The sequence below is a fragment of the Electrona antarctica genome (assembly GCF_951216825.1).
Source record: "Electrona antarctica genome assembly, chromosome: 23".
NCBI lineage: Eukaryota > Metazoa > Chordata > Actinopteri > Myctophiformes > Myctophidae > Electrona > Electrona antarctica.
Window position 1 is genome coordinate 15758129 of NC_136804.1, and position 24344 is coordinate 15782472.

At 42.6% G+C, this 24344-nt stretch overlaps 1 protein-coding gene across 1 annotated transcript in view; it reads left to right on the top strand.

Annotated features, from left to right (window-relative positions):
* Positions 1-24344, top strand: part of strip2 (striatin interacting protein 2) — a 46635-nt gene that overhangs the window by 12808 nt on the left and 9483 nt on the right. The window contains exons 4-12 of the mRNA XM_079494114.1: positions 4418-4552; positions 7202-7322; positions 9006-9074; positions 10473-10579; positions 10976-11103; positions 11810-11998; positions 17261-17502; positions 20517-20582; positions 21495-21558. Of these exons, the coding sequence (XP_079350240.1) occupies positions 4418-4552; positions 7202-7322; positions 9006-9074; positions 10473-10579; positions 10976-11103; positions 11810-11998; positions 17261-17502; positions 20517-20582; positions 21495-21558 (1121 nt within the window). The remainder of the gene's footprint in view (positions 1-4417; positions 4553-7201; positions 7323-9005; positions 9075-10472; positions 10580-10975; positions 11104-11809; positions 11999-17260; positions 17503-20516; positions 20583-21494; positions 21559-24344) is intronic.

A 24344-nucleotide genomic window follows, 5' to 3' on the forward strand; every position in this document is an offset into this window, starting at 1 on the left:
GGAACATTCCAAACTGAGAAATTCAGCTAAGAGTCGTTGCCTGTCGCGTCCGTGTCTGTTTATCAAACACAATTATTTATTGTGATTAGGAGGACGGCGGCTTCCGGCTGTATTCTTAATCAAGTACAAACGGCTTGCAAAGGAAGAACCGTGTGTCTATAAAATGATTTTGTTTCAGTAATCAATCAATCAGGAGCCCAAAGCACTCCTCTGACGAGCTCCTGGCAGCCTGCCAAGAAGTAATGCGTAGGCTGCTGAGATGTCAAGAGTCCCAGTGCTGTGCTGTGCTGTGCTCTCATGTTGTCACAACGAATCCACCCCCGGGGAACTGTCTTTTGGAGTTGTTCCTATAATACCCGTATCGGAAAAGCTGCCGATGCTGCCTAAAATGCTGGTGTCAGTATTGGCGAGGGCCGCCTATGCCACATTCCAATACCACACATCGGCATCGGGAAGGAAAAAAATGTATCGATACATCTCTTATCTACAAGAGAACAGATGGTGGAGGTGAACGGAACACTCCCAGTGAGCTGTGGCGTTCCACAAGGAAGCATACTAGGGAATTTATTGTTCCATATGTAAACGAAATGACATCAGCTTGTGACTGCAACTTGTTCCTGTTGGCAGATGACTCGGCACTGCTGGTCTCGGACAGGAACAAACTGCAGGTTGAAAAGGCCCTCAGCTCTGAACTCGGTAGAATCTGCACCTGGCTCGCTGATAACAAACTATCTTTACACCTGGGAAAAACTGAATCAATTCTTTTTGGATCAAATAGTAATCTCAGCAAGGCAGATGGCTTCTTGGTTAGAGAGGGTGACTGACAATATTATCACACGAAAAGATGAAATTACCTACCTAGGTTCCATCCTGGAGGCAAATCTTTCCGGTGATAAAATGGCCACAACGTACAGTAATTTAAAAAAGGTCAACCAAAGAACAAGATTCCTCCTATACAGGATCTCCTCATTGGTCAACAAAAACACCTTGAAGACCCAACAGGAGCCCTCGTACAAGGTTTCTTCGACTATGCATGCACCTCTTGGTACCACAGCACCTCAAAGGCCCTTAAAACAAGGCTCCAGACTTCCCAAAACAAACTGGTCAGGCTACTACTGGGCCTCACCCCCCGAACCCACCTCACCCCTGCCCACTTTGACAGGCTGGAATGGCTTAGGGTTGACGACAGAGTACAGTACAGCATCTTGCAATGGGTCTGGTCCACAAGATTCGATACACCACCAAGATACCCATGTACCTGTCTAAATACTTCCTTAATGTCTCTAAATGTTATGATGAATTGAAAACGGTGGACCCTCTTGTAAACAAGTGTAATGCTTTATGGTGTCGTCCACTCACAGTTAACAGTTTTTGAGTGGTGCAACCACTCCAAGGAACAGCAATGTCCGTGTTCACCTAACTATGTGACGTTCACCTAACTATGTGACTATGAGCACGAGTACCAATGAGTACCAGTAGGGGTGCTGTTGTGCCAGAAACCGAGAGAGTGATAGTGCTGCACTGTTGCCTGCTAATGAGGGAGAGAGGGTGGGGAGAGGGGAGTTGCACCACTCAGTTCACACGGGTGTGATTTTGTATTGAGTTGTGCTTGAAATGTACTGTAATTCTGCAAACTGTTAATAAATACTTCAATCAATCAATCAAAAACAACAGTGGTTCTCAAAGTTTTTCACGTCATAAATCTTCTCTTCTGGGGGTCCCTGGCACTCAAACACTTCCAGATGGGGGGTCCGCGGCCATATACATATCAAATTGGAGACGGTCCTTGACATGAAAAGGTTTGAGAACCAGTCTCCAATAAGTGACTGAGAATCCATTCAAGCTGTGTCGAGTGATCACAATGCCATCCAGTGCTCCGTGCCGCCTGCTGAACCAAACCACGTGTCTAAGACTGGAAGGCTTACACGGTTTCCTCAACAGGGACTTAACTACTGTAGCAATGACTGTGTGTCTTAGGCCTGGGTAATGTGGACAATATAAAATATCACTACATTATTTCATACGAAATAGCTCATTGATTTGCACTTGCTTGATTGGAGTGTGCTTGGAGTTCGCCATTGGGCTTCCTTTCATCTTGCCATTGTTTTTGTGACTGAGGATTATCGTATTATGACGATGATAATAATATCATTTTATAATTTAAAATAAAAAGAATTAACGAAACTAAAAACAAATGGATAAATAGACGTTCTACAAGCTCCCAATGTATCGTGATCTTGTCGATTTTTTGCTATTTTTTAAAATTCTTCAAAATGTATATAAAGTGATTCAAAACAGGACAATTCAGCACTTATTACACCATGTTACCATTTTTATGATATCCAAAGTCCCAGGCGATATCTAGTCTCGTAACACAAATGACAATAAGAGCAGACTGAAAATAATGCAGGAAAAACGCATCAGTCTGCATGGACCTTAAAGTAGTGGGTGACATTCTTCTTTTCCAACCCTAGTCAGCCTGTTAGTGGGTTGTTGTGTGTGACTGAGTATGGCAGTGTATACAGTTACAGTTACAGTATGCAAGTGTCTGTTAGAGCTTTTCTAAACCTATATGATGCAGTATGTCACAGACCCACATAACTCAGTGTTACAGACCTAGAATGGTCCACTTGGTTCTTAACTATCCATCATTTACCTTGGCATGCAAATCCCTTGACTCCTTCAAAACCGCTCTCAAAGGGCACCTACGGACGGCTGCAATTCCCCCCCCCCCCTTTTTTTTCCCCCCCTCACTGTATATGTCTCTTTTCCCTTTTTACCTCTATGATGAATTCCTGTTCTGTTCTTTGACTATATAGAAGTGTCTATTTATACGTCTCTAAATGTTTTGATGAATTGAACATGGTGGACCCTCTTGTAAACAAGTGTAATGCTTAATTGGGTCGTCCACTCACAGTTAACAGTCTTTGTATTGAGTTTGTGCTTGAAATGTACTGTAATTCTACAAACTGTTAATAAATATTTCAATCAATCAATCAATGGAGCCTAGCGGTTAAGGCACATAACCACATAAACTGTAGGCTCCTAATCTTTCACGAGTTCAAATGTTCGCTTGAAAAAATATTCAAAGATTTGCTAAATGGATTTTTCCAAAATAGCAGATCATCTACAAGCTCATAGTGCGGCACAAAGTGATGTGTTGTGAGCTTGTATGTGCTATGTTTTAATAGACAAAGTATAAAACTAATGTGCTATATACTGTAGCTAAAATATAGAATGACACCGTTGCTTTCCTGGATCTTGCATCATCCTTTTTAAAGAGACCTTTTGAATTAAATTATTTTCCTGTCCTATGCAGGGAGATTGGGAATGCAATTATGTTCACATTTCTAACTCAATTTATGAATAACTTATTTATTTCCTGAAAAAATGTAGATTTGTCATTTCCTGAAAAATGAACATTTTGGAGTTGGGTGGTTTCTTCCCTGACAGCAGAATGTGGACTGACCTTGAATGGAATAGGAGAAGCACATTGATTCAAAGCTGCCAGAAAGGTTGACGTCATTGCTTTGAGTTGTTCAGCTCGATTACAGCTTCAGACGCAACAGATTGTGGACGATGAACTAGAGATATGTGTTTCAGGGTTGTGTTTGCAACAACAAATAAGACATACTGTTGGTATACATGGATTAAAGTTCTCAGTCACCACGACGGATTTATCTCATTTGGATTCAACAGAAGTCTTCAATGAAATCATGTCGTTCACCGAAGCAGCAGCTCTACAGTACAAGCTCACAACGCGCAGATCTGTCATTTTCCGTTATTATTTTAAGATGAAAGAATAATTGAAGTGTTCAAAATAGCAGTAGAACACTTTAGATTAAACTGTGTTTAACTTGGTCAAACTATTATCTATAGAGGGTCTATCATCTTATAGAACGCATGTTCACAAGCAGCTTCCAAAAAAACCCTAAATGGTCTTGGGATATATTTCAAGCCTCAATCTGCGATTCCATCTATTGGAATGAATATATAGGCTTAGAAAAATATGAACAAAACATCATTCTTCATATTGTGCTAATTATTTAGGAAAGAAAAGAGTTCGCACAGCTCGTACACACCATGCAATACTTTATTTTAAGATTACCAACATTTCAACGGGTATGAAGAAGGTATGATCCATACCCTGAAAAATAGAAGGCATTTTGTCAAAACGTTGGTAATCTTAGAATAAAGTATTGGCATAGTGACTACGAGTTGTGCAATCTCTTTTCTTATCACTTTTCTTATCTCTATCTTCTTACCCCCTGTTCTAATTATGTAGGAAACACAAATCACTGACATGGGCTGGCCAGACAAAAGCTTTCAGTCATGATCATTTATATTTTCCTTTAAACCGTGGGTAAATATGTGATATATGTGATGACGTTGTCCTTGTCCTCCTACGCACATGCAGTCCGAGGCAGGAGGTGGACGGAGCTGTCTCTGGACGAGCAGAGGGCGTACGTGATGAGACTCTTGGACGCCCTGGAGGTCACCGACAGGGACAAGAGGCTGAAGGTGGCCCGCGCCATCCTCTACCTGGCACAGGGTATGTACTGTACCGCTAACACACAGTTAGATAGCAGGAGTAAATTTCAGTAGCCTGGATCATGTCTTTAAAAACCAGGTGCTTAAGAAAGCCAAGTCCATTTCTTCGGACAACTCCCATCTCCTCAGCTCTGAGTACAGGCTGCTTCCTTCCGGCCTTCGCCTAAAGGATCCAGGGGCCAAAAGTAACAGGTATAAATTGTCCTTCGTGCCTGTGTCTATCCAGGCCTTAAATGACGATAGGAGGAGGAGGTAACTTTGTCGCCGTTATGAATTTCCTTTGCTACACTGAAACCTTGAACTGTTTATTTTATTTTCTATGTGTACCATGCTCTTTTTACTGTGTTTTATGTGATTCATGTGTCTGCCTGTTATGCTTTGCTGTAAACCAAATCGCCCTTCGGGGACAAACGAATAAATGAACCTGAACCTGAACCTGATGTACTGTATGTTAACACATTTACAGTCAGGACAACTCATGAATGGATAGACTATATTTTTATTGAATATAAAATGAGCAATATATTTATTATGGTTTGGCGATGAATTGGATGTGATTTTTATGTACTCTTGATGAAGCGCATCTACTAACAATAGGGACTCTGAATCCCCTGTACATAAACAGCAGATCCAACACAACAGGTGGTAGCTAGGATGGTGGTGGTGGGTGAGCAGCATTGTTTGTGCAAGACAGCAGTGGAGTGAAGCAGCAGCATGACGGCAGCAAAGCAAGCAGGAATGAGTAGTGCAAACGTCCAGATTGTGATTGTGTGTGTGATTGGAGGAGTGGATGTGGACGTGGAGTTGATGCAAGTGAAAACTCCCGTCTCCAGTCTGCCTGAATGTAAACAGATTTACAAAAAAAAGCATATATAAATCTCGCATTCTTTTCCCAGTGTGCGTGTTTTGGTCAAAACAAGCTTCATTCAGCGGCCCATAACTAAAGAACTGATGATCGTGGTTACAAAATGTATTTTCCAGGTGAAAGAAACTTTTTTTTTTCTTTTTTTTACATCCGGTTCACCTCTCAGATCCTGTGGGTCGGCCTATTTCATTTTTAACTAGAAAAAGTGCCCATCTGGGCACAGGTCTCCACCAGGAGGATAGGACTGTGTGAGATGTTTGACAAAATGTTTAGGAGTAATATAAACATGTTTTTTTATTTGTTTATTTGTTTTTTGCAACAATTTTCTTCATTTTGTTGAGGAAATGCAGAGCCAGATCACTCATAGCATCGTTCCAAAAATGTGTTTTGCAAAAATCAACCTGTTGGTGGCGCTATAACAGGCCAATGTGAAAAGGGTGTGATATATTCCTCAGCCTAGTAAGAAAATGTGTGAAAGATTTCACGTAAATTGCATGCTGCGTTCATGATTTGAGGCTTTTGTTCCAAACAGGGCAATCTTGCAAACTGTGAAAGCCAATTATAGCCAATTAGGATGGAATATGAAATATCGGACAGATCCGACTTGAGCACATGACCATAGAGATACTGTGTAACGATTTGTGAGATTTTTGGACAGAATCTGGAGGAGTAATATCCAAAAATGTGTTTTACAAAAGTCGGCCTCCTGGTGGCGCTATAAAAGGCAGATGCGGAAAAAGGTTTGTCCTTGGCCTCTAGTGAGTGTGCATGCAACGTTTCACGCAGATCGGTGCAGTTTTAGGTAAAAAATGTGAAAAGCTGCCTCATGGTGGCGCTATAACAGGCCGTTCTGGAAAATGTGGGGCAGAGGTTCATCGTTGGCATCCAGGGAGTGTGTGTGTGCAAAGTTTGGCATCGACCGGGTTAACGGTGCCGGAGATTAGCTGGTAACTGACGGACGGAAGGACGGACGGACGGACGGACACACACACACACACACACACGGATGGAGTGCAAAACATACTCTCTCCCCATGCCGTCGGCCTGGTGGAGACAACAATATTCTAATGTGTTGACGTGCTATGGATTCCGTAAACTAACTGCTCCTCACCTTGACGTGCGTTTCACCAATTGGCTTTAGGGTTGGCTTTTTATATCACATATCCCGGAAGGACTGTGACAATACCGTAATTAATAACTGCAATGTTATTGCGGCTTTGGCAATTGTAATAAGTTACACTACTACTGTAGTTACTGTGGAAACACTGTGGCAACACTGTTTATTACACAGCGGTACACAGTGAAGGGTAGGCGGGACTTAATTTACCCCAAATATTTTGGGAGTGTGTTGCAATGAAGTTCTGGAATAATCGTTCCACGGTTGGAGTATCGTTCGAGTGAGATTCTTTTCATGTATGTTTGTACAGAGACTGGTTTTGCATGTACTGTAACAGCTGCAACAATCAACAATGCAACAATGTCAATGCAACAGATAAAACACACGCGTTTCCATTCTGACACCGTACTTAGGCCCTGGAACGCATCTGTGTCACCTTACCTTTTAACCATTACACAAGCTTGTAGATCTGATTTTTTGTGAAAACGTGTGCAAATCTTTGAATATATATTCTTTCACAGGAAACGTTTTTAACTCAAATATTTGCTTCTGGAGGGTCGCTGGAACAACAGATCTAAAGACTTGTTTGAGTCTTAATCACTCAGCCTTCAGCTCATCAGTGCTCCCTTGTGTTGTGTTTGTGTTTTATTTTTATTTTTCCCCTCCAGGGGTGTTTGACGAGTGTGACACGGACATAGACGTTCTTCACTGGTCCAGACACAACGTCTTCCTGCTGTACGACATGGGGATCTTCACTGCCCTGCTGGAGCTCCTCAGCATGGAGATAGAGTGAGTAGTACACACTACACACACAACAGTCTGTAAATGATACTATTACCCCTGCTGTCAAATCATGATGAGTGTTAATTTTTGTCCTGATCAGGGACTAGACAGACAGACAGTCAGTTGTCCTGATAGCAGGGATTAATGTAGGCTAGGGACATGAGGACGGACAGACAGACAGGGCAGAAATAGTGATGGAGGGGGAGACAGACAGGAAAGCTAGTGGAAGTAAACAAGTCTGTCTTGTGCGCTTCTCAGAGGTGTGAAGAGTGTACTTTGGGTCTATTTTTACTCGGCATCTCCTCTGGAAGGACGTGTTGTTACTGGGGGAAGGAGAGAAGACGGCCTTGTCTTGTCTTCCTGGTCCTGAGGAGGGACGCAGCTCTGACTTTGAGATTAAACAATTAAAAATGCACTTACAAAACAAAACAAAAAAGTACATTAGAACAGGGAAGGACATTTATTTACACACAATAATTATGGATGTACGTTTTCTGCCCGGCAGCAACGATATGTATTCATATACTGTGTATACCGTAAATACATTAAACGTTTAAAATAATGGTTAAAGTTGTTAAAAGCTAAGGTGACACAGATGCGTTCCAAGTCGTCACTCGATGCAGAATGCGGTTGTGTTCCATTTGATATCTATCTCTCTCACTCTCACTCTCACTCATTTTCTTTCCATCTCCGCCTAGTGTCTCCCTCCATCAATATGTGTCCGTGTTTCGTCTCATTTCCCCTCTCTCTCTCTCTCTCTCTCTCTCTCTCTCTCTCTCTCTCCCCCTCCCTCCCTGTCCATCTTTCATCATCCCTCTCCCCTTCTCTGTCAACCGCTGTCACATCCAATCTGCTGTTCATTCGTTTGTCCTGCTCTCCCCGTCCGTCCTCTCACGTCGTATGCTCTCTGCCTCCCAATTTAACCCTGTCCCTCTTTTTATACCCACCCCCTTTTTTGCAGTCTCTATGTCTACCTCTTTCATACGTACTTCTGAACATCAATTTCCAATTTAAAATGTAATGGGACATCATGTATTCTATTGCTAGTTTGACCCGTTCTGATGCTGATTATTTAATTTTTTTAAGACTGAAATCAGTCTTGGCGACTTAATCCATGAGACTCACCCCCTCTCTCGCTCTCGCTCTCGCTCTCGCTCTCTCTCTCTCTCTCTGTCTCTCTGTCTCTCTGTCTCTGTCTCTGTGTGTGTGTGTGTGTGTGTGTGTGTGTCAGACAGACAGAGGTCTTCTCATTAACATGGTGGTTTGTAGGAAACAAAAAGCGTCTCCTGAACTAAATGGGGTACAGAAGATCTGAGGTTTATCGACAAGAAATGTGTCTGCAAGTGATAGACGGCGTCTTTGCGTTGTGTGTGTTTGCAATTTCAAGCCACCTGAGGACTCAGAGCTCCCACCAGTCTCGGTAGAAGATCTAATTTTAGAGCAATTAAATTGCTATTAGACATGGTGCCAATTACCAATTATCTTGCCGTCTCCCTGACGTCCGACTTATAGGTGGTTGGTGCATGTGATTTAAGTGTCTGTGGGTTTTATAAATATTTAACCAGTGAAACGTATTACAGCAGCACTACAGTATGACACTTTTTAACAACTACAGTTTATAGCATATTATGAAGTTATTAAATGTATGAAGTTACATTTTTGTGTGTGTGCGCGTGTGTGTTGGTGCAGTAACAACCAGGCGTGTAGCAGTGCGGTGAGGAAACCAGCCATCTCATTGGCGGACAGCACAGAACTCCGGTGAGTGGCAAACACCACACATATACTGTAGATATATAGAAATATAGAATTACCTCTCTCGAAATTGTAAAAATCAAAGTCATTTTAGGTCTTGAGATTGTACACTACAAATTGATAAATTAGCAACTTACATCAGTACGGTATCTGTCTGAAAGCTACTGTGCAACCAATAATCCAATATATATGTATCTCCCTTTTTTACTTGTTTACTGTAGAATAGATAATGATATTAAAAGAGTTGTTGGACTGTTATACACAAGCAGATGCACATGTACGTAATCACAACTAATCTGCTAAAGTCTAATTGGATTTCTCCGCCAGCCCAGGACACATTGCTTTTGAATGTTTTCTGTTTCTGTGTAATGCAGTGGTTTTCAACCAGTGGTCCTTGAGATTCCAGGTGGTCCCCAACTAAATGATGGAGAGTTGGTAACCAAATGGACCCTTATAGATCTTTAACTCTTGAGAAACCAAATAGACCCATAAGGGTCCTTTTTGGTTTCATTTTACACTCAAGAGAGTTGAAACATCTGCATTACTTAATTTACAATTTCAAGAAGTCTACACAATTAGAGAATGTCGAATAATTACCAACATCAATACAGCATGGAATTGTGGACAAAATCTTTTCGTAAATGAATGTCCTACTTTGCCATATGGTGAAAATAGCTCAAGCTCACAACAAATTGTCAGCTTGTACCGTAGATCTGCTATTTTCGAAAATATTTTGAAAGTGAACGAACATGGTCAAGTCTGCCTGTCTGTGGGTTTTATAAATATTGAACCAATGAAAAGTATTCAAAGGATATTGGAGTGACTAAAATAACTGTTGGATCCACTGGAACAGACTGGTTCTTGTCCAACTTCCTGGAAAGTTTTGAGTTCTCAACGGGCCTACAAATTAAGGCACGGCCCTAAGTGGGTCGGCCCAAGGCTTGTCCCGGCCTGGTAGGGTCGCGTCGGGGAAGAATTTGAGAAGATAAATACACAAACAGAATTATTATTTGTATTATATAAAAAATATATAATAAAATGGAGGCTCGGCTCGGCCTGACTAATATACCTTATGCAGACCGCGGCCATCTTGCAATTAAGTTAATGGCAGGGTGGCAACTAGCCGCAATTTGCCATTGACAGCCCATACATCCAAACAGAAAAGGCAATCTGATTGCATTAAACAACTTTACACTCACCAACATTGCAGCTGTATGAAAAGCTTGAATTATTATTTTTCTCTTTCTATCTGCAAAGTGTTTGTTTCATAAAAATCCACTGTAGACATGGCCACGGTCTGCATAAGATCTATTAGCATTAGGGTAGGGTACTTGTGTTCTTGTGTTCTAGAAAGTTACAGTTTTGTGTGTGTGTGCGTGCGTGTGCGTGTGTGTGCGCGTGCAGGGTGTTACTGAGCATCATGTATCTCATGGTGGAGACCATCCGCGTTCAGACGGAAGATGACAGACCAGAATGGATAGTAACCAGAGAGACCTTCAAGAATGAACTGGGTATTGTTTGACCTCAATATGTTGTTGTTATAGGTTTTGATTTCTTTGGGTTTGCTAGTTTGTTGTTTTTTTTTCTAAAGAGTTGTATTAGTTTTAGTTTTTATGGGGCAAGAGCTCTGACAATTTTTTAAAATATCAGATCTATCTAGACAATATTGTGAGCTTAATAGAGCTGCTATTTTCGCTATTTCTTTTAAGAAAAATATTGGATACAGTCCAAGTCTAGAACTAAGAACAATTCCTCTGTGATTCCAGTTAGTTTCAGATGACTTTGTAAACCCACGATAGAGTTTAGTTATAGTTAATGTTTTTATTTCAGTTAACTAAAAAAAATATAATTATTTTCTTCCAATTTGAGTTTTTCGTAATAACCCAGTTTGACCCCTGACCTCTCAGCGTCTCCCGTGTACAACGGCGAGCCGCTGGCCCTGCTCCTCTTCACCATGGTGACCAAGTTCTGCAGCATGAACGCCCCTCACTTCCCCATGAAGAAGGTCCTTCTGCTGCTCTGGAAGACTGTTCTGGTTGGTGGCACACACACACACACACACACACACACACACATGAACGCCCCTCACTTCCCCATGAAGAAGGTCCTTCTGCTGCTCTGGAAGACTGTTCTGGTTGGTGGCGCACACACACACACACACACACACACACACACACACACATGAACGCCCCTCACTTCCCCATGAAGAAGGTCCTTCTGCTGCTCTGGAAGACTGTTCTGGTTGGTGGCACACACACACACACACACACACACACACACACACACACACACACACACACACACACACACACACACACACACACGCATGGACGCCCCTCACTTCCCCATGAAGAAGGTCCTTCTGCTGCTCTGGAAGACTGTTCTGGTTGGTGGCACACACACACACACACACACACACACACACACATGAACGCCCCTCACTTCCCCATGAAGAAGGTCCTTCTGCTGCTCTGGAAGACTGTTCTGGTTGGTGGCGCGCACACACACACACACACACACACGCATGAACGCCCCTCACTTCCCCATGAAGAAGGTCCTTCTGCTGCTCTGGAAGACTGTTCTGGTTGGTACCTAAACACAGATACGCGTGCGCGCACACACACACACACACACACATGTTTGCATTACCACACTTGTGAGGAGGACATCAACATTTTAGGATGTGATTGATTGGTTTGAACTCTGTCCGCTCCGTGTGGCTCCCCTCCCTCTCCCTATAGTTCACCCTGGGGGGCTTCGAGGAGCTCCAGGAGCTGAAGGTGCGGGGCAGGGAGCGTCTGAGCCTGCCCCCCCTGCCCGAGGACAGCATCAAGGTGGTCCGGGCCATGCGGGCCGCCTCCCCGCCCGCCTCCGCCATGGAGCTCATAGAGCAGCAGCAGCAGCAGAAGCGCGGACGTCGCAGCCGCAGGGTAACGAACGCAGCGGCGCACGCACACATGCGCACACACACACACACACACGCACGTGCATACATTAATACATGTGTAGATCTGTAGATGTTGTCGCGCACGAGTGTGGTTTCCTGCCCTCATAAACAGACACACACACACGCACTATATATATTTTTTTTTAATATCGTTGCTGTCGGTCATAAACCGCTTATCTCCATATCGTTTGTGTTTTTCCGTATAGTTGACACTACAGCGTCACACGAAAGCATAAAAAGTCTCATATCTGCAAGCTCGAAACGCGCTACGCACGCAGCAACGTGTTTTGAGCTTAAGTACAGTAGATCTGCTACTTTTGGAATTTGAATCGTGAAAAGTAACACGTTTTGGACATACACGATGAGGTCTCCACATCGACTGCGACGATATTTAGTATACATGTACAAGACTACAATATTCAGATAGCGAAACGACATCCATATCACCCATAATATAATCGACAGTAACAGTACATTACAGCACACTAACACACACGTAAGCCGTTGCTGTGATTAATGGCTAGCTGTTTGCACTGTGCTCTAACACGCAGCACGCACTAAACAAATAGCGGTTACCTTTTAAATCTTGGACTCTTCTTAGCTGCCAGCCTGGCTACAGTGGTGTTGTACAGAATATACACCCCACTGCTGCATTCACTGATGCTGGCTAACACACTTTATCAACAAATGTAGAAGGGAATCCTGTGACCTTTTTTTAAAAATTCTTATACGGTTAACCGGAGCCATCGATTACACTAACCAATCAGAATCTAAATCTGTTTTCTAGCCATGATTTGAGCCTACTTCAGTATTTAGTTTTGATCTTGGAGAGGGGCTTTTTCCCGGCCTAAACATTGCAATTGAATCATTTTCTTCCTTAATCATCCATCTTAATCATCTAACATCTAATTCGGAGTCTGATGCATAGTCAAATTATGTGTGTTGCCCATATTCTCAGAGTTAGATGAACACGCGGCAGACACGGTTGCACGGTGGCACAGTCGGTAGTGCTGTCACCTCACAGCTAGAAGGTCCTGGGTTCGATTCCCACTGGGGACGCTGTGGGCGCTGGGAGCGTGTGCTCTCCTCTGCGTCATCAGTGCCCATACCCTGGGTGGGGTTGGCGAAATGGCCTTTCTGTGTGGAGTTTGCATGTTCTCCCCGTGTCCACTTGGGTAGGTACCCTCACAAAAAACATGCAGTAATCCTGGTCTCTAAACTGCCTCCCCCTGGCCAGCCGGGGCGACTGATGGAGGGGAAAGAAACTGGTTGGAATAACGTGTTCCTTCCACGTGCTACATCCAACTGGGGCAACTCTCCCCCTGTCAGGTGAAAAGAAGTGGCTTGGACTCCTCATGCATAGAAGGAAGTATGAGGTCAGTCCGTTGCTCTCCCAATGGATTGGCAGAGGGAGTGTAGCGCCCAGGATTACATTAGTTAATTGACACTGGGTGGAAAAAAATGGGTTACAAAATAATAATAATAATAAACACACACGGCAGGTTCTCTCTCTTTCTTTTTCTATTCTTTCTCTCTATCTGTTGACCCTCTGGTTTGCTCATTGCCCCTCTCCCTTGTGTCCCTACAGAGTGCCTTTGTTGATAGCTTGGAAGGAGACAGTCCTTTCCCCAAGAAGCAGGTCTTTACCCAAAACTTCCCTCCTTTTTTTAACCTCTTTGTTTCATTTCTTTCCGTTCTGCATCTTCTCTCTTGCCTTGAGCTTATTGCACTTGCCCTGCAACCTCCTTTACTCCCCATTCCTTTCCCACCCTTCTCCTCCCCTTCTTTCTTACATCCTTTCTCTTCTTTCTCGGGCCTCCTTTTCCACCATTTTACCACCATCCTTACTTTCTTCTCTGTTTACTTTCACTCCTGTCGCTCTGTCCCTTTACTCTGTCCCTTATCAAGCTCCTCCCATCCAACTTTTCGTCAGATTTCCAATGCATTTCCTTTTAGCATATTTACTTTTTCCAAATTTGCAGAAAATGAGTTAGGCCTATGTGGTTAAGAGAGTGTCGCATTGTCCCTTTCCTTTCTTTTTGTTTTATTTTTCTTCCAGTTTAGTCATCCCGATTTTCTGTGTATTCTAGTCCCATGTCACTGTCAACTCCTACAGTAGGCCCTCGGAAGTGATTCTACTCACCATCTGTGTCAATGTCCAGTTTAGTGACGGCCCAGTCTGTTGTTTATCCCTTTTTTGCTGTGGAACGGCAATCGGTTGCATGCAGCTCGGTGCCTTGGCGACGTGGACTGTCAAGTTGCATAGCCCACAGTTGCTTCAAAACATTTGAAACATTTACGGAGATTATCTTGAACAAAAAAAATATTATAATATAATAATACTTTTCTTCTTCAGTTTCTCTCTCGCTCCTCCTATCTACTCTTCATGCTCTCCCTTGATGTCATATTCCCCCTCCCCCTCTTTCTCTCCTCCATCCTTCACCTCTCTCTTTCTCCCCATTCCCCTACCTCCTCTTCCCTCTCCTCCTCTGCCTCTCACCTCCTTTCCCTTCTTCTCCTCCCCCTCTCTCCACCCCCCCCCCCCACCCCCACACAGTGGCCTGCTCAGGGTGGGTTTTGTGAGGGAGGTACACGGCTGACTTGGCTGGCTGTTTGTCATTGGGTGCCCAGCGGGGTGGTGGGAGTGCTGACCGTCCACTGTTAACCATAGGGGTCACCTCCGCAGACATTAGAAGCCTAAGTTATGCTCCGTCGCACGTTGGTGGCGTGTGCCGAGAACGGCCAAGGATAGCTGATCTATAGCTGTGCCCGGCGCGAGACATCGTCGCGCCACTCTCCTTTTGAGCGGACATCACATCATGCTAGCAGGTTCGGCCAGACACTCACTCACTCAAGACCCAAGCCTGATTTATACTTTGTCGTATGATGGTGCAGCAGCACACCGAAAAGAACACTTTACAACATTTTTTACACTTTAGTCCTAGTAATAATGTGGAAATTTGTTAGCTTTCCCATAAAAGCGTGTAACTGCGCTCATACGGTTTGGTGCCTGAACATTTTCAGAAATGGAGCCATCACAAAAATGCAAACAAAAACTAACAAACAAACAAAAACAACAGCATTGTTAACGTGGTTGGTTCATGAGATATGATGCAAAATACATCATTTGATTATGTGTTTTTGTGATGGCAAAAATGTGAAAAATGTTCTGCACCCCAAACTGTAAGAGAGTACTTTTATGCTTTTATGAAAAAGTGTAAGCAACAGCGTCTGGGGTCAGTGTGTGTCGCCCCAAATGTTCGTATAAAAGGAGAACTTCACCGCTTTTCAACCTGAATCCTGTTTTTTGCGAGGCACGTGGTGTGAAAATCCGACACAACACTTTCCCCGCGGCATTCACATTTTCCACACGTCCTGCTCGCAAATCCAATGATAAGCATTCTCCTTAAGTAGTATTGACAGCGTTCACCTTCCACAGGCAAATCAAAATGCCTGTCTGCGAGCGGGGCAATACAAAGAATCATTAATTCAAAATATGTCACTTGATCCTAAATTTATTTTGGGGGGGGGGGGGGGGGGGGATGAAATAATAGCGTTAAAGAGTTTCTCTTGTACAGTGCTGAAAAAATAAACATGATTTGGCCAATCAATGTTGCCACTTTAAATGTAGGTCTGAGTTCTCCTTTTTGAGTCTTTGGGGGAAAAGAATATGAAGCTCCCTCTACGCTGGGCAGAGGGAGCTGTTTGCTGTTTTGGGGGGTTTGCTTTACCTCTTGAATGGTTCAACTGTAGTTTCAAACCCTGATAGAACAACCCCAGCTAATGCTGTTGTAGCAGAGAATGGCTTCTCCATGGGGAATGGCTCACAATGCAGACTCACCTCTCCCTCTGCACTGTCTCACCATACACTCACTGTCATTTATAATTCGTTGAACGATCACATTGAATGGCAAAAATATAAAAAGACGCATTTTCGGCTAAAAACAAAAACTGGAAATGTGTCATGTTTTTGTTACAATGGGGTCATTTGACAAAGTATAAATTGGCCGTACCTCTTGCTTCGACTACTAATGTTAACTATTGTTACTACCTTCAGAACCACCGTACATTGACTGCACTAGTGGACTGCTCAACTATAATGCCAACAATGCTCATATGCCTGATGCTTGCACTTTCTTCACAGTCATTCATTAAGCTTTTAGAGTCAGTTGAGGTGTGTGTGTGTGTGTGTGTGTGTGTGTGTGTGTGTGTGTGTGTGTGTGTGTGTGTGTGTGTGTGTGTGTGTGTGTGTGTGTGTGTGTGTGTGTGTGTGTGTGTGTGTGTGTGTGTGTGTGTGTGTGTGTGTGTGTGTGTGTGTGTGTGTGTGTGTGTGTGTGTGTGTGTGTGTGTGTGTGTGTGTGTGTTCTTTTTCGGAACACAAATATAAGGTCTTGTGGAGTGCTGTCGCTCCAAAGACCTTGCTTGTTGTTGGTGTTATTTTTTTGTTGTACCCGTATAGTTTGGAATGCAGATCAGTGGTAAGTGGAATTGTACATTTTGTTAATCGTTCATTTCTTTTCAAAAAGAAAACCTGATCATTTCCCAATGAAAATGCTTGCAGCATTCTATCATTACACAAAGTATTTCAGTCATAGACAATGCGGTTAGTGATAGTGGGGTTAGTGGTAATAAAATAAAATAAAAACGCTTTTGTCAAAGAAACATTTTCATGGCAGACATCTTGACATGAAAGGGTAAGCACAGGTGTCAGTGATGATAAGGCTCCGTTCCATTCAGTGTAATGGAGCCTTTCCAGTGAGTCAACGTGCACAATAGCAGCACCTGGACCTCACTGGACCTGACCAAAAGTAAACTATATCAATCTAATAAAATAACTATAATTTCTATAAATGTCTAATTCAGACCTCACAGATGCGCAACAGACATTAAAACAAACACGTTGATTCTTCTGCTGTAGAGTTTTGTTTAGTCAGTAAAATATTTCCACTATTAATCTATTTAAAAATATATAAAGTAATTCAATGTGTATGTTTGTCATATCTGCCCTGTGCAACTTTTGTTTACAAAGCCTAAAAGCCCCCCACATTTATTTTGTTTTGTTCTAATGTTCAATGACTGAAACACAATTAAATTGCTAATCCGCAAGTATTTGAATGACAATTAATCGTCTTGGCCAGATGTCATAATCGTGAGATTAGTAGTTTGGGTCCCGGGCAAACGGTAAAAGGTTTGGGGTTTAACTGTCTGTCTGTCTGTCTGTCTGTCTGTCTGTCTGTCCTCTCAGCCGCTGGTGAAGCAGGACAGCCTGGACACGTATAACGAGCGGGACCCCTTCAAGAACGACGACTCGCGCGGCGGGGATGACGACGAGGACCCAGAGGACCCGGACGGCGGCATGGAGGGTGAGGTGGACCCCCTGGACCCCCGCGATGTCATCATCCAGCCCCCGCCGCCTCCCCCGCCCCTCCGACCCCCCACCGATAGGCTCAACTTCCCCAAGGGCCTGCCTTGGGCCCCCAAAGTCAGGTGAGGGCAAGCAAATCTGTATTGCCAAATACAGTGCCTCCTTTCATTTCTGTTTTCTGAATCAGTGTGGTCAAATAGTGCTGGCATCATGTCTTCATATGAACCTTTATTGAAAGGATACCCCCTTGAGATGTATCATCTCGTTTTCTAGAGGGTCCAACCGAAAACAGCAAATACAGTAGACAAAAACAATACAACAAATACATCCATGCATACATTACAAAACAAAAACGGAAAACTCTCCCAAACTGGCCACTCCCACCCCACCTAATCACCCAGAAAATAAGGCACTTAATGCATCACAGTACTCGTATGAAGATGATGAGCATAGATCAAAAACCACAGACTACAATCCGTTACATATACTGTATGCACATGCGATAACATGCATTAACAACATAAATACACAAATACAAACGTGCACATGCAGTTTAGATGTTAAATTACAGTATATTCACAGGCTTGTATGTATTAATAGGCCAATGTGAAAAGGGTGCCATTTCTTCTTAGGCCTTGGATGGCAATTGGATGATTTGAGGCATTTTGTTCCAAAAATGTGTTTTGCAAAAATCCACCTGTTGGTGGCAATAACAGGCCAATGTGAAAAGGGTGGGATATATTCCTCAGCCTAGTAGGAAAGTCTGTGAAAGATTTCACGTAAATTGCACGCTGCGTTCATGATTTTAGGCATTTTGTTCCAAAAATGTGTTTTGCAAAAATCCACCTGTCGGTGGCGCTATAACAGGCCAATGTGAAAAGGGTGGGATATATTCCTCAGCCTAGTAGGAAACTCTGTGAAAGATTTCACGTAAAATGCACGCTGCGTTCATGATTTGAGGCTTTTTGTTCAAAACGGGCCAATCCTGCAAACTTTGAAAGCCAATGTTAGCCAATTAGGATGGAATATGAAATATCGGACAGATCCTGCTTGAACACATGACTATAGAGATAGTGTGTAATGATTTGTGGGATTTTTGGGACAGAATCTGGAGGAGTAATATAAAAATGTGTTTTTCAAAAGTCGGCCTCCTGGTGGCGCTATAACAGGCCGTTCTGGAAACTTTCGGGCAGAGGTTCATCGTTGGCATCCAGGGAGTGTGTGTGCAAAATTTGGTATCAACCGGGTTAACGTGCCGGAGATTCTTTTCTAATGTTGGTGGGGACAATGAAGTAAGGATCCTCTGTATTCATCAGATTATATGGTGCGCTAAAGGTTTGCAAATATTGTTTTAGATATTCAGGCTAGTTAAAGTAAATGCATTTAAAGAAAAATAGCAGCCAGTGAAAGTGCCTTCTAGATTAAGTGTTAACAGTTGAGGGACTCATACATAACACAATGGTGGGTCATATAAGGACACCTCAATGTAATTTACAACAATCTCTGCAGATTTATACTAAGAGGATAGAGGTTTGTTTCAGCATAGTCTAATATTGGGAGGATTAGTTGTGAGATAATTATTTTTCTGAACTGCAGGGTGAAGCAGTTAATAGATCAGTCTTCAGGGCTGTTTGAAGTTGGCATAGCCATTTTCATTAATTTAGCACTCACCTTGTGTGAGAAAAGGGGGTGGACACTTCCTGGCAAGCAAATATATATTGCCGAATACAATCCGACCCTTTTAATTTCTGTTTTCAGAAATCTGCAGAAACCTTAGTGTATATCTCTAAATTTCAAATGTGTTTTTTCGTTAATGCCCTACGCCTACGTGATCATAGATCAAGATTTGCAATTTGTTAAATTTGAATCCTGAAAAGTAACAGATTTGTGCGTGCGTGCGTGCGTGCGTGTGCGTGCGTGCGCGTGCACGCACAGGCAGTCCTTTGAGTCAGGACAGCCTTCAGATGTGACTTCAAAGGTTTGCAGCAGCTGTACAGAATCATCATCAGTTTTCCCCCAGGGACAGTAGAGTGGAGTAGTACACTTCTTTCAGACAGATCCTTTCAAGAAGAGAGGTATCATCATAGAGTAGTGGTTTTCATATCAAGGTACATTATTTATTTGAGCCAACCATTTGATGAGATTTAGCCTCTCAGACCCAAAACTCTCAGACCCAAAACAGGCAAACGTTGCTCAAAATAACAATTAATCTCTAATTGTGTATTGCAGATGTTTAACGATAATTTAACTCTTGAGGGCGTAAAATGAAACCATATTTGCTTTAATTTTACGCTCTCTGCAAGGGTCCATTGGGTTATATCAACTCTCCATCATTTAGTCCCCTGACGACTGGTTGAATGTCATAGAGCGCCATGTGCTGTAATAGCAGACGGTACAACATACCAGACAACACTTATAGCTACAGTGACGAGACAACACAACCTAGTGCAGCAGTGGTTCTCAAACGTTTTCAAGTCAAGGACCCCCAAATTGATATTATGAATTTTGGTGGCTGCAGACCCCCCATCTGAAAACATTTTGTGCCAGGATTTTCAAACATCAGATCTGAATAGCAGATCTGAATAGCCAAGATATAAATGGATAAAGTGGTTAAACTGATTGTGACACCCTTTGGAAGCCCCCCCCCCTCCCCCACAATGACGTATGTATGAATAAGGGAAGGGTGCTTTTTGCCAGGATTTGGCTCCTTCTTTTGTAACTCAGGAGTTTGTCGTTTGAAAATGGAATACTTGGACGTCCCGTCTTAATTTTTCACGTTACAGGTCACTGCACTCTCTACTGTACGATGCTCATTATCATAATTGCGTTAGGAGGACATAAACATCTGTCACTGTACCGGTGTTTATACGATCCATCTCACAAACTCAATGCTGAATGATTACCTGTGTCGTTGTCTCCCAAGACAATGGTGGCCCCACCAAATACCCATGTGTAGAGATTTATTATTACTTAATTTAATTTAACTTAATTTTTTTTGTTAGTTCTTGTTTTCTGACAAGCACATTATTTGTGACAGTGTCGTACAAATGAAGGTTATTTATAGCAGGCGAGCTTTCAAGCCCTAGAACTCTCTGACTGTCTGTCTGTCTGTCTGTGTCTGTCTATCGTTCTGCAGGGAGAAAGACATCGAGCACTTCCTGGAGACCAGCAGAAACAAGTTCATCGGCTTCACGTTGGGAAAGTGGGTGTTTGAGCCAAACATGTTATCACCACATTAACCACTTGAGCAACATTTTATACTTTGTCATCATATGATATGGGGTGTCATGTGAAAATAGCAGATTCATTCTTTCTGTGCCACCATCAGCATTCACTTTAAGTGATTGAGTGTCCACACTTTGCTATTATTGGCATTAGCGCACACTGTTTACCTCTCGCCAGAAATGTCGGGAGTGACGCGGTACAAATAAGTCAAAATTGACATCCGAACTTTGTATGGCTGAAGATCCACCAAGGACGGCTCTCCTGGATTCCGACTTATGGAGGTTTGAAAATCCTGCTTTGAACCGAGGTAAACGGCGATGAGATTTAATGTCCCATTGCTGGTGGTGACGGAGGCATTGCATAGCAACTAGATCAATGTCAAAAGCTGCTGTGGGGCTCAACCATTACAATACGTTGGGGTGTGTGTGTATGTATGTGTGTGTGTGTGTGTGTATATATATATATATATATATATATATACGGACATGGGAGAGAGAGAATTTAAAAAAACATTTAAAACAAATGTTCCTATAATGACATGTTAAGAATTATAGGTCCCAGTGCGACACATTGTGAGCTTGTAGATCCGCTATTTTCAAATGCCCGAAATGTATATGGGGCTGAAGTGGTTACTGTATGTTCTGTAATGATGATAATAAAAATCCACAAAGTAGATTTCAAATAAATGTAGTGGAGTAAAAGTACAATATTTGGATCCGAGATGTAGTGGATTAAAAGTACTGGAAATTGGAAATACTAAGTAAAGTACAAACCTCAAAATTGTACTTAAGTACAGTACTTAAGTAAATGTTACTTTTCACCACTGCAGTAGGCCAGCTGTGAGTCAGTTTGATGTGTTTTCTACAAACGTCCATGCTTATTTCCACAGTGACACAGAGACACTGGTAGGCTTGCCCCGGCCCATCCACGAGAGCGTCAAGACCCTCAAACAGGTGAGAAGAGAAATCCCTACCACAGCAGTGAGCGCACCGCTATAACAACAACATAGTCACACTGGCGGTCACGTCGACGCCCCATTCATACTTTTCCGTGCGAAAAGCCAAAAATAGCCGACCAACAAGCCTTGCAGGTCGGCTATTTTTGGTGCACGTAAATTATAGGCTTGACTGTCTCATTCGGTTCATACTCTGAGGCAGTGGTTCCCAAACTTTCTAACACACGCATGCGCGCACACACACACACACACACTGGGTTTTTTCAGAGGTGTTAGCCTCTTGAGCCCTTTTTACTTCTCGTGTGAGCAAATCCTTGTTTCTGCTATTTTGGAAACCCTTTTGAAAGATTAAAAAATAAAAAACTCCTATATTGACATTTCCACAATAGGGGTGCCAGGTTGAAAGTGTTATTTATTTATTTTTATGTTTTATTTTTTATTAATGTTATTGTTACAACTTACAAGTTACAAGAGAATATAATAGATGACATTTTGGACTGATATCACATCGAGATCATACAGGCATGCAGTGGACGAAAAGTTGTGATTTTGTGCAAATTGTTTAAAATGTGGGACTACCACCCCACCCGCAGGATGAGAAACACTGTTAGAATAGAATGTTGCTGTTCCCTTCACTCTCTCCCTCTCTATTTACACACGCACATTTGTAATTCCCTCGATTACTCCTCCTTAGCCTCTCTATATTAGCTGAGCACCAGCTCATTGCGGCTGAGCACGTCCTAAAATCGATGCTCCATCACTGCCAAGTTTCGACCGGCGTAGCACCGCCGCAACTCTTTAGCAATCCATAGCTTTGCTTGCAATGTGACCGACTTAACGCGTACCATTAACACGGAGGGATGCTCCTGTTACTGTCACTCAGCGAGTCCCATTAACGCTCCTCCCCGTGAGACGTGCCTGGTGGCGAGCTGCCATGGCTGGCTGGACTGGATGTCGGAGATGGCTTTCTGCCTGCTGTGAACAAACTCTGAAGGTCTTGACCACACACGGATGTGCCGATGAGACATTTTGGCCGATATCGATATCCGATATAATTAATTGCTGTTATGGCCGATAACCGTCCGATGTTACCGATGTCGATATGATCTCATTCTGTATTGAAAAATTATAATTTTATATTATACCTTTTATATTTAATATTGCGAGCTAGATCTGTTCAAGCTGTTACTTTGGGCTTGTTTATCTGTAAAGACACCGATCTGTAAAGATGCCGATTAATCTAAACAACTAGAATCGGCCTATACAGATGTGTTTGCCGATTCATCGCCCACCTCCCCAAGTTTACAGCTTACTGTACACTTTCAAATAAAGGCAGAAAAAGCGCAAAAAATATCTTCAAAAAATAAATAAACATTCTCTCCATATACGCCATACTATTTGATGGGCGCTAGTTAAAGATGGAATGCCATGATTTTTTTCCCACCCTAAAACATGATCATCAGGTCTTATTGTTATATAAGGAGGTATAATTTTTTCAAAAAAGTGTACAGTATTTGTTAAAATGTTGTTTTTATGTGGGCACGCCCACCAGTTCATTAAGTATGCCTGCTTTGCCTGATGGGTGGTGATGGGTGGTGATCCACCTGAACTGAAGCCGCACCCACAGCTGTAGTTGTATGATAATGGGGGAGGGTTTAGGGGAGGGGCTGATAATGTGATGTCACTATATTACTGTTTATTTCATTGGCCCGTTTGACTATCAAGGGTTCAGCCTCCAGGAAGAAACCCTAAATACAAAGTTAATACACCATTGCACATAAAAACGACTCCAGGGTGTCTAATGAAGTACTGTCACCTCTCATAGACGCATGAAAAACTCGAAAAATACCCTCTTTAATGCTCTACTTGATCATACTACAGCGTCACACAAAAGCATCAAAAGTAGCTGCTTTTGCTATTTTGGAATTGGAATCCTGAAACGTAACAGTTTTGAGCTTGAAATGTGGCGCGAAGTGACGCGTTTTGAGCTTGTCGATCTGCTGCTTTTATGGTTTTGGTCACATTATGTCCTCATATTATGAGGATTCCACCCGACAGAGACTGGATGACAGCTGGCAAATTGCTCATCTACAAGTGTGTCATGAGCGTATACATTCTGTAGCAATTTTTGCCGGATTTTCACCTATTACCCAGAATCGGGACATTAGAGTTCATGGTCTTAAAGGTAGTGTAAGTGATATTTTAAAAGAGTTTAGAGCTAAGTTATATTATTCAGATAATATCCAATAGTAATTGATATAGTTACTAACAGGGGTCTGCCCATCTATCCAGCTCTTTAATAAACAGAAAATAAAAATGAATAGTACCCATTTATCAGCTTTAGTTTATAGTTTTCCAGTTAAAACTGTGTCTGTTCACTGCTTTGTGTGTCATCACTTCCAGTTCCACTTGTTGATCCTGCAGCCTGTATGAGTTCTCTCTCCTGATTGGATCAAATTGGTATCCTGACCTGCATTTTCTCTTTACTGGAGAGACGGGTAGAGAGAGCCCTGTTACTTTACAGACTATATATTGGTATACTATAGCAATGATTATTGATTACCATATAGGGCTATTTAACACTTATTTGAACAAAAACTGCACCTTTTTGAGGCTCTGCACAGAGAAACGGGGTCATCTCCGCTCTCGTCTCTTTGCAAGCAGAAATCGAACGCAGTCAGGGTGCACATAGTCCCATCAGGTGGCCATCGGTCCAATCGATGATTTTTCACAATTTGTCCACTGCTTTTTTAACCTGATGTGATGTGTGTTTGACCCCCTCCA